At 43.4% G+C, this 12,001-nt stretch overlaps 1 protein-coding gene across 1 annotated transcript; it reads left to right on the top strand.

Annotated features, from left to right (window-relative positions):
• Nucleotides 1-4,414: 4,414 nt before the first annotated feature.
• LOC138364745 (uncharacterized) lies at nt 4,415-4,990 on the top strand. The gene has a single exon (XM_069324713.1). It carries the CDS (start codon nt 4,415-4,417, stop codon nt 4,988-4,990), a length of 576 nt encoding a protein of 191 aa, XP_069180814.1.
• Nucleotides 4,991-12,001: the final 7,011 nt, after the last annotated feature.

The raw sequence follows: 12,001 nt of genomic DNA, 5'->3' as shown, positions 1-12,001 counted from the left end.
AAATATCTTGAGGGCATTAACAGGGGCCATCTTAAGCCAAGTTATTGTGACTCCTCGTCTTCCTGACTAGGAACCAATAAATAGCTATTCGCCTTTAATTTACCCAAGACATATCTGGAACCTGGTGGTAAAACCAATTAACAGGTCGTGTTCCAGGGTAAAACTATTAGAATATAACACATCCCATGAACTGTGGGAATGAGAACGTTCTCAGCAAGCTAACACGGGCGCCATTTCTCTCCTGTACCCACCTGAATATAAAAAAAAAACACCAGTGAGAAAGCGACAAACAGAAAATAAACATTATTTATGTAATAGGGTTCATCATAAAAGATAGGGAAGGTAGTTTCCACTGGTGTAATTAGCCCTGTGATCTCCACGCCAACAGCCGTAATATGCATCAATTATGATCTATTAACTGGATTTGCTTCCATTAATATATCATGCAAAAATTTGTGTATGCACAAAAATGGTCTTTACCGTAACGAAATGCTAATTAACAGCGTAGTAGAGATATTTTTCACAAACATAACACATTCTTTACGCAAATATATCTGGTCAGGGCACACATGAAAATTTTAAACGACGCAAAAATGTTTTATATCAATAATTCACTTTTAATAATGAAAAATAGAAGCATTAGTTTGACATAGGGTGAGAATGTTTTGTGTTTGATATGTCGTAAATTCCGGCCCGACTTATTTCTAACGTAACTGTGTGTATTAGATGGTAGGGCGACGGTCTCGCTTCATGCAGGTCGGCGTTCAATCCCCGACCGTCCACCAAGTGATTGGGCACCATTCCTCCCCCCCCCCCCGCGCCTTCATTGGCGCCTTCTCAAGATATAACCTCAAGATAACCCCTCCCCCCGTCCCATCCCTAAACCTTATCCTGACCCCTTCCCAGTGTTATACAGTCGTAAGGGCTTGGCGCCTTCTCCTGATACTTCCCTTCCGTTCCTGTTACAGAAACTTCGTTATATTAAGCAAAATAACAAAATGTCTTAGAACTTCTCCATTGACTGTTCAGGAAGAACAAAATTAGTTCTATTCTTATTAGAATTGGTTCTATTCTATGAGAATTGGTTCTATTCTATTAGAATTGGTTCTATTCTATGAGAATTGGTTCTATTATATTAGAATTGGTTCTATTCTATTAGAATTGGTTCTATTCTATGAGAATTGGTTCTATTCTATTAGAATTGGTTCTATTCTATTAGAATTGGTTCTATTCTATTAGAATTGGTTCTATTTTAATAGAATTGGTTCTACATGCTCAAGGCTTGATTCAGAGCTTTCAAATAGTCAATACAATTATTTATATATATATTTTTTATCTTACACGAAGGCAAGTGCGGCGGAGTCCTTTAGAATTGAGGTACAAATTCTCAACATTTCTAATTAAGCAATTTAATTAGTTTTGTTTGACTTGCTTTGATTCCCAAGTGCCATAATTTGGGAACACGTCTGAGTTTCTTTCAGTTAATGTTTTTTCCTCTCGTATTTCTCCTGTTTTTCCTGAAGTTTGTATATATTTTTGCTCGTATGTCAATTATGAAAATAATTAGCTCTTTGTGTGTGTGTGTGTGTGTGTGTGTGTGTGTGTGTGTGTGTGTGTGTGTGTGTGTGTGTGTGTGTGTGTGTGTGTGTGTGTGTGTGTGTGTGTGTGTGTATGTGTGTGTGTGTCGTACAGAGTGACATAGTAGGGGGTGGCTGTAGTGGAGACCAGGTAATATAGGGGGAAAGGGTTGTAGACTGGGGTTGTAGGTTGGACACACACACACACACATACACACACACACACACACACACACACACACACACACACACACACACACACACACACACACACACACACACACACACACACACACACACACACACACACACACACACACAGGCCAATCCTGGAGTATGCAGCCCCAGCATGGAGTCCATATCTAGTCAAGGATAAGACTAAACTGGAAAAGGTTCAAAGGTTTGCCACCAGACTAGTACCCGGGCTGAGAGGTATGAGCTACGAGGAGAGACTACGGGAATTAAACCTCACTTCGCTGGAAGACAGAAGAGTTAGGGGGGACATGATCACCACATTAAAGATTCTGAAGGGAATTGATAGGGTAGATAAAGACAGTCTATTTAACACAAGGGGAACACGCACAAGGGGACACAGGTGGAAACTGAGTGCCCAAATGAGCCACAGAGATATTAGAAAGAACTTTTTTAGTGTCAGAGTGGTTGACAAATGGAATGAATTAGGAAGTGATGTGGTGGAGGCTGACTCCATACCCAGTTTTAAGTGTAGATATGATAGAGCCCGATAGGCTCAGGAATCTGTACACCTGTTGATTGACGGTTGAGAGGCGGGACCAAAGAGCCAGAGCTCAACCCCCGCAAACACAACTAGGTGAGTACAAATAGGTGAGTACACACACACACACAGTGGACCACAGTTATGTGTCTCTGAACACTTCAGGTATACATACACCTGTGAGGTGCTCTAGCACCTGTGAGGTGCTCTAGCACCTGTGCTAACTGGCTTATGTGTACTGGGTGTAGTAGTAGAGGGAGTTGTGGTAGTGCTGGTGGTACTGATTGTTGTAATAGGGTGGTAGTTGTGATGGTGGTAGTAGTAGAGGCAGCTGTTGTAGTAGAAGTAGTAGTAGTAGTGATGGTAGAAACAGTAGCTGTACAAGCAGAACAAGAAGTAGTAACCAGGAGTAATCATTGCAATACAAGAAGTTGCAGCAAATGTTGCAACAAACAACCAGTATGCAACAGCAGCAGTACGAAGGCCACCAGTAAACACAACACAACACACATACAACCCAACAACATCGACCTAAACACCAAAACTCATCGTCAAAGTTTGCCAAAGCGGCTGAGCAGAGATCCAGGCTCCCAAACTTTCACAAAGGAAATTCAGTTCATCTTGTAGATCCACTTAACGTAGTTCCCGGAAACACAATCTTTAGCTCCTCAGCAGACAATGTTAGCTCCACAGCAGACAATGTTAGCTCCACAGCAGACAATGTTAGCTCCTCAGCAGACAATGTTAGCTTCTCAGCAGACAATGTTAGCTCCTCAGTGTTACGGCCCTCTCGGGACGCAACGGGGTTCTCACTCTGATGTTATTAGAGTAAGTAGTATCCGGCCCCAAGCCAGTAGTGGCTTTCAAGGAATGAGATCCGTGACGCAAGAAACTTAAAGGGGGAAGGGAAAGAAAGTTAAGAACTTAAGATTATAATTACCATCACCAATAAATAATATATAAAAAGAGTACACAGGGGGAGGGGTATTAACACTATACAGGGGGATTATTCACACAATTGTCTTCTCCTGAAGACTCTGGATCCACGCTCTCGGTGCTAAGTCCTCGGTGCTTTCGTGGTCTCTTGACGAATCTTCCGATCAAGCTGAGTCTACCCCAAACACAGGCCAGCCAAAACACGGGTCCACTGGGGGCACCGCCGTGGAGGCTGTCAACCACAAGTCCAGCAGGTCTGCTGGCAGGTTCCGGATCAGCAACGCTGGTCAGACCACTCCACCTGCGATACTAGGGTAGCGCCCTAGTCAGGAGCCTCGTGTGATACCACAAATCACTCTCCTGTCCTCAAAACCCCAGTGGATAACCGTCTCCAGCAGTCGGTCCCAGGTAAGACAATCCTTCTACTGCCACTACGCTGGCAGGGTAACACACCACAGTGTTCTTCCGGGAGACGACTTCACAGCTGCTGCAGCAAGGCACAAGGTAAGGGGACGGCTGCCTCGGGTAGACTGACTCAACTTCCATCACAGCTGTCCCAGGTCGACTCTGTAAGCAGACACGTCATCAATAACAGCGGCACTAAAACACCTCACTTACAGGCTCAGACACAAACGCCCGCCATATCCACTCCATAGATGGCGTTGTAGTCTGAGCACCACCTCACCAGAGGTCAGCAGCGACGGTGTTGTGAGCTGAACCGGACTGGAAACTGGCCCTTGTGGCCAGTACTCGTCGTCCTCACCAGGTGTCGTCGTCCGCATGGAGGGGGTTTCGGGAGCTGACCCACAGATGGCGTGGTCGTCACTGCTCCGTGCTCGGACGCTGGATCCGGGTTCGTAACACTCAGTAGACAATGTTAGCTCCTCAGCAGACAATCTTAGCATCTCAGCAGACAAGCTTTGCTCCTCAGCAGACAATCTTAGCATCTCAGCAGACAAGCTTAGCTCCTCAGCAGACAATGTTAGCTCCTCAGCAGACAATCTTGGTTTCTCAGCAGACAATGTTAGCTCCTCAGCAGACAATGTTAGCTCCTCAGCAGACAATGTTAGCTCCACAGCAGACAATGTTAGCGCCTCAGCAGACAATGTTAGCGCCTTAGCAGACAATGTTAGCTCCTCAGCAGACAATGTTAGCGCCTTAGCAGACAATGTTAGCTCCTCAGCAGACAATGTTAGCGCCTCAGCAGACAATGTTAGCGCCTCAGCAGACAATGTTAGCGCCTCAGCAGACAATGTTAGCTCCTCAGCAGACAATGTTAGCTCCTCAGCAGACAATGTTAGCTCCACAGCAGACAATGTTAGCGCCTCAGCAGACAATGTTAGCTCCTCAGCAGACAATGTTAGCTCCTCAGCAGACAATGTTAGCTCCACAGCAGACAATGTTAGCTCCTCAGCAGACAATGTTAGCGCCTCAGCAGACAATGTTAGCGCCTCAGCAGACAATGTTAGCGCCTCAGCAGACAATGTTAGCTCCTCAGCAGACAATCTTAGCATCTCAGCAGACAAGCTTTGCTCCTCAGCAGACAATCTTTGCTCCTCCGCAGACAATCTTAGCTCCTCAGCAGACAATGTTAGCTCCACAGCAGACAATGTTAGCTCCACAGCAGACAATGTTAGCTCCTCAGCAGACAATGTTAGCGCCTCAGCAGACAATGTTAGCGCCTCAGCAGACAATCTTAGCTCCTCAGCAGACAAATCTTAGCTCCTCAGCAGACAAATCTTAGCTCCTCAGCAGACAAATTTTAGCTCCTCAGCAGACAAATCTTAGCTCCTCAGCAGACAAATTTTAGCTCCTCAGCAGACAAATCATAGCTCCTCAGCAGACAAATCTTAGCTCCTCAGTAGACAAATCTTAGCATCTCAGCAGACAATCTTAGCATCTCAGCAGACAATCTTAGCATCTCAGCAGACAAGCTTAGCTTCTCATCAGACAATCTTAGCTCCTCAGCAGACAATCTTTGCTTCTCAGCAGACAAATCTTAGCTCCTCAGCAGACAATCCTTGCTTCTCAGCAGACAAATCTTAGCTCCTCAGCAGACAAATCTTAGCTCTTCAGCAGGCAAATCTTCCGGCGGCTGGGAGGAACGGTTGTGCCTCTTGCGGCAACTAGTCATATTTTTAACATATTCTTGACAGTAGTCAGGGACAGGTAGCCTGTATACTTAGGTCTCTTTAGGCCAGCTACTTGGCTCTTCTCCTGGTGATGTAATACTCACACACATCAGTTGTCTAATTCCCGGGTAACTGTTTGACTGTTTGAGTGAACAGATGCATCGGGGGGAAGAAAACGTGCCCTAGCCGTTCCTTTTTTACGGCAGGAATCGAACCCGGAGCCCCTTGGATGAGTGAGATGTTAATGAGCCACAAATGTAATGCTGAAAGCTTCGAGGGTCAGCTGATGACAGCTGACACAACAATAACACAGCTGACAGCACAATAACACAGCTGACACAACAATTACACAGCTGACACAACAGTAACACAGCTGACACAACAATAACACAGCTGACACAACAATTACACAGCTGACACAACAGTAACACAGCTGACACAACAATAACACAGCTGACACAACAATAACACAGCTGACACAACAATAACACAGCTGACACAACAATAACACAGCTGACACAACAATAACACAGCTGACACAACAATAACACAGCTGACTGCAAAATAACACAGCTGACACAACAATAACACAGCTGACACAACAATAGCACAGCTGACACAACAATAACACAGCTGACACAACAATAACACAGCTGACACAACAATAACACAGCTGACACAACAATAACACAGCTGACACAACAATAGTACAGCTGACACAACAATAGCACAGCTGACACAACAATAACACAGCTGTCACAACAATAACACAGCTGACACAACAATAACACAGCTGACACAACAATAACACAGCTGACACAACAATAACACAGCTGACACAACAATAACACAGCTGACACAACAATAACACAGCTGACACAACAATAACACAGCTGACACAACAATAACACAGCTGACACAACAATAACACAGCTGACACAACAATAACACAGCTGACACAACAATAACACAGCTGACACAACAATAACACAGCTGACACAACAATAACACAGCTGACACAACAATAGTACAGCTGACACAACAATAGCACAGCTGACACAACAATAACACAGCTGTCACAACAATAACACAGCTGACACAACAATAGTACAGCTGACACAACAATAGCACAGCTGACACAACAATAACACAGCTGACACAACAATAACACAGCTGACTGCAAAATAACACAGCTGACACAACAATAACACAGCTGACACAACAATAGCACAGCTGACACAACAATAACACAGCTGACACAACAATAACACAGCTGACTCAACAATAACACAGCTGACACAACAATAACACAGCTGACACAACAATAACACAGCTGACTGCAAAATAACACAGCTGACACAACAATAACACAGCTGGCACAACAATAACACAGCTGTCACAACAATAACACAGCTGTCACAACAATAACACAGCTGACACAACAATAACACAGCTGACACAACAATAACACAGCTGTCACAACAATAACACAGCTGACTGCACAATAACACAGCTGACACAACAGTAACACAGCTGACACAACAATAACACAGCTGACTGCACAATAACACAGCTGACACAACAATAACACAGCTGACACAACAATAACACAGCTGACACAACAATAACACAGCTGACTCAACAATAACACAGCTGATAGCACAATAACACAGCTGACACAACAATAACACAGCTGACACAACAATAACACAGCTGACACAACAATAACACAGCTGACTCAACAATAACACAGCTGATAGCACAATAACACAGCTGACACAACAATAACACAGCTGACACAACAATAACACAGCTGACTCAACAATAGCACAGCTGACACAACAATAACACAGCTGACACAACAATAACACAGCTGACACAACAATAACACACCTGACACAACAATAGCACAGCTGACACAACAATAACACAGCTGACACAACAATAACACAGCTGACACAACAATAACACACCTGACACAACAATAACACAGCTGACACAACAATAACACAGCTGACACAACAATAACACAGCTGACACAACAATAACACAGCTGACACAACAATAACACAGCTGACACAACAATAACACAGCTGACACAACAATAACACAGCTGACACAACAATAACACAGCTGACACAACAATAACACAGCTGACACAACAATAACACAGCTGACACAACAATAACACACCTGACACAACAATAACACAGCTGACACAATAACAACATTGACATACAACACACAGAATAATTACTTTGTCGAGGCCAAAATAAGATTACATAATTGTATAATATTTACAGCGTTCATTAACTGTCCACAATGAGCCTCGTTCGAGCTGCAATTTAATGCAATCATTTCAATTTAATTAAATTTGGGAGATAATTCAGAGATGCAAATTCTTAGGGTAGCTTTTCTTAGCTTAGCTTTGTCTTAGCTTTTCAAATTCTTAGCTTTTAAAATAAATTTTCTGCGAAATTGCAATACTGGATTGTAAATTTTTTGGATGGTCTTGTCCTGCTAGGAAGTAAGTAAGTAATTAGCAAAATACGGGGGGACCTGCTGCTTGGGTAACAGCTTCTTTTCCCATATCAACCTACCCCTGGCTTTGTGCCCTGGAGAGGCCAGTACTCCAGAGCGCAACTCCATAGTCTCCTGAGACTGATGGCTACCCACTAGTATGGTAAGATGCACAAGGAAGACACAATGGTCTGATGTATCTAAAAGAAAATTTAGTATTTCGTGATCCATAGGTTAAGGGGCGTGTCTGGAGGTTACCCAGGTTCGAACCTCCGCTCTGCTTCAATTATTTTTTTTTTCAACGTAAGGTATGGCTTACCTTGAACTCTGGCAAGGGAAAGTTAACTCTGTTAAGGGGAGTCGGGAGTCGTCTACTCCTGTACTCAAGGGAAGGGAACTATCAGGGGGAAAGCGCGAAGCCATTACGACTATATAACATTTGGAAGGGGTCAGGATAAGGATTTGGGATGGGACGGGGGGATGGAATGGTGCCCCAACCACTTGGTGGACGGTCGGGGATTGAACGCCGACCTGCAGGAAGCGAGACCGTCGCTCTACTGTCCAGCCCAAGAGTAGAGCAGATGACATTTGTTTAGATTTGTTGTTTTAGAGTAGTTAACAGTTGTTTTCATCTGTTGCTCTAGAGTAATTGGCAGTTGTTTTATAGTAATGTTGTTGAGTTGTTGACATTTATTTGGGTCTGGTGTTAGAGGGTTGTTGTTTTAATAGGTTGTGGTTATTTTATTTTGAACTTTGCAATTGTTATCGTGTGTAGCAATGATAACTTTGTTACACAATTGGCAGCTCATGTAGAATGAGGTTATGGTGCTCTTGTGTATATGTAACTGTTAGTTTATTTGAGATTTGTTGGGTAAATAATTAGTATAATGAGTTATCCGGCAATGTAATTACGATAATTTTGTTTGTGTAGTTAGTAGCTATTTTTAAATGTTATAAGTGTGTATTGCACGTAGGTATTTTAAAGTGTCTTGGTGATAATCATTGTGTTATTTCAATTACTTTTGTTGTGCTGTGATTACTTTTTTCAGTAGATCTATAGATAAGTTTTTTCAGTAGATCTATAGATTAGTTTTTTCAGTAGATCTATAGATTAGTTTTTTCAGTAGATCTGTAGATTAGTTTTTTCAATAGTTCCTGTGATAATTTTTTTTCAGTATTTTCTGTGATTATTTTTTGAGTAGTTGGCAATTACTATGAATTGTATTGGTGATATTTTTTTTACAGCTGCACGATAACTTTCCTTAAACTAATTCATCATAATTTGTTTATTTTATGAATTAACAATCTTATTAATTCGAGAATATTGGTCTACTGAAAGAGATAGTAGCCTAATAAGGTAACTATTTAAGTAGATTTGTGAAATTTTAATGAAATACCACATTGTTTCAGGTGTTAGACCGCCATAAATCAATAAATACACGGGGGTCAAATATAATAATTAAAATAAAGTTGATTTTAAATGACGTAAATATAAATGGGTTGTTAGTATAGTTATTAATTAATAATTAACAAGTTCTAATGATGAGATCTGATTTTTCACTACAGCATTTCATCCTTGTGTTTAGCAACGCTTAACACTGCTCAAGTTATCTTCACTAGATGTTTAGTTATTCATCATTTAGGGCCACAGGAAGGGGAAAATATCATCAAGGCTGAGAGGCTCATTAGTTCAGCCTTAAGACATGATCTTAAGACTTATAGTAACTAGTCAAGTTCAACTTGACTAGTTACAAGTACCAACTAGTGTTTACATTTAAGCATGACTAATTTTCTTTGTGAAGTCAATCTTCAAATCACCAGTAAATTTATATTCCCACTCTAGGAATTGTTGATTGTAGAGATAGTTTGAGGAAATATTGGTTTATTTGTTGAAGCTGTTCAACGCCATGATTGTTGTGATGTGTTGTTGAGTTAATTAGAACTAAACCACTCATCATGCGTTGCCTCAGACTCTTAACAAGCTCACTACTTGTTGTCTATGAGTAAACACCTCAATACACGTCGTCTGTGACTCGAACCAGTTCACTACACGTCGTCTACGACAAGAACCAGTTCACTGCACGTCGTCTACGACAAGAACCAGTTCACTACACGTCATCTACGACAAGAACCAGTTCACTACACGTCGTCGACGACAAGAACCAGTTCACTACACGTCGTCTACGACAAGAACCAGTTCACTACACGTCGTCTACGACAAGAACCATTTCACTACACGTCGTCAACGACAAGAACCAGTTCACTACACGTCGTCTACGACAAGAACCAGTTCACTACACGTCGTCAACGACAAGAACCAGTTCACTACACGTCGTCTACGACAAGAACCAGTTCACTACACGTCGTCGACGACAAGAACCAGCTCACTACACGTCGTCGACGACAAGAACCAGCTCACTACACGTCGTCGACGACAAGAACCAGCTCACTACACGTCGTCGACGACAAGAACCACCTCACTGCAAATCGTCTACGACCACAAAAAAACACTCCACACCGTTTACGACTCAAAACAGCCTCGTTCAGAGGATAAAATAAATATATTGGTGTAGTTATAGATCTTGGCCACACAAAGAGGGAGGCCGCCTGGTACACGGAGGGTCTTAACGAGCACTTCCGACCCAGGTTGGTGGTGATTTGCATAATTCAACGTTCGGCAAAGTGGATTTCATGCGCGGAGCTGTTAACAGCCTCGTTTCAGTTCGCGGTATGTGGAGTGCAGTTATAAGTCAAGCAACGGGGCGTTGAAATGCAGTAGAAAGGGATCGAACTGGTGAGGATATATATACATTTTTATCGGGGACAGGAAGCCTGCGCTTTTATTCATTGAGTTCCCCCCCCTCTCCCACTATGTCAACTATTGACATTTTCCTGCATGCAACTCACAGTAATTATCTAATTCACATAATCCTATCTAAACAGTGTGATGGAGTTCCCCCCCTTTATAATTCTCCCACGCCTGCAGTAAGAGTCATGTCTACTTTTCCCAAGCGTTCTCTACGTTGCAGGCTACAATTTGATTCATGGGAGAGAGTGAAGTGTTCTCGGAGAGCCGAGAAATTTGTGAAATAGTAATATTTTGGCCTGTGGTTTAGGCCCTTTAGGGAGCCAAGATGGCGCTTGCTTCCCTGATCTCCCGCCAAAACCGTGTGACGTCAGTGGCACCGGATTGGTCACCGACAGCAATGTGGCACCGGGAGCCAATGAAAACCTCCCGTGGCGAAAGTGACGTCACGAAGGAAGGGGGTCCAGTCCGCGCGCCGAGCTGGCGCCAGCAGTCAGACACGACACGTCATAGAGGTCGGACGTGCGACGAGTGGTCCTGTCAGTCGGACAGTTATTCCAGCTCCCGTGGATTTACGCGTCACCGGAAGTCCGCCAGTACTCTGAGAAGTCTTCCCTAGTTCATGTGTTGAACCAGAAGAGGGAATTGACGGTTATTTGAGCAACAAGTGCTCCAGTCAGGTACTGTGCCAGTAGCAGTGAAGCCGTGCAGTGACGTATGTTGACGTCTGTGGCAATTCACCAGTTCGTGACAGCGTAGTGGCTCACAGAGCCACTGGGTAGCTGAGGAAGAGAGGACTATTTGGGGAAACCGGACGACTGTAGCTGAGACGTAGGCGACAGCCGTTGCTGGGAGAAGACGACGGCCAGGAGACCGACTCCAACCTTCAAGAAGTCAAGGAGGAGGACGGACCTGCAGTCAGGAGGCACGGAGACGACGCGCTAAACGGTGGGACGACGAGAGGCTCTGGTAGGACACGACGACGTGTAGTGTGGGGGCGTTCCCGACACGAGGACCAGGAGCTACATCTCGACTCTCATCGGAGGATAGGGTGAAGTAGGTGGTTCTAGTTCCCTCCCCATTCCCCTTTAGTTAGCTATATTATTTGGCTATATTATCTAGCCTGAAGATTTTATATGTCGTGAGCAAGTCTCACCTATGTCATGGTAAAGCACCAGTGTGCTAGACAGTACTATCAAGAGTACTTGTAATATTCATGTTGATTATTGGTGTGTACAGACACCAGGAACCAGTGATAAATTTACTGTGTTGTGTATATCTTTCTATAGATTTTGAT

Source organism: Procambarus clarkii, chromosome 14 (assembly GCF_040958095.1).
Source record: "Procambarus clarkii isolate CNS0578487 chromosome 14, FALCON_Pclarkii_2.0, whole genome shotgun sequence".
NCBI lineage: Eukaryota > Metazoa > Arthropoda > Malacostraca > Decapoda > Cambaridae > Procambarus > Procambarus clarkii.
The sequence above is the reverse complement of the archived record's forward strand: the minus strand, read 5'-3'. Positions and strand labels throughout refer to the sequence as shown.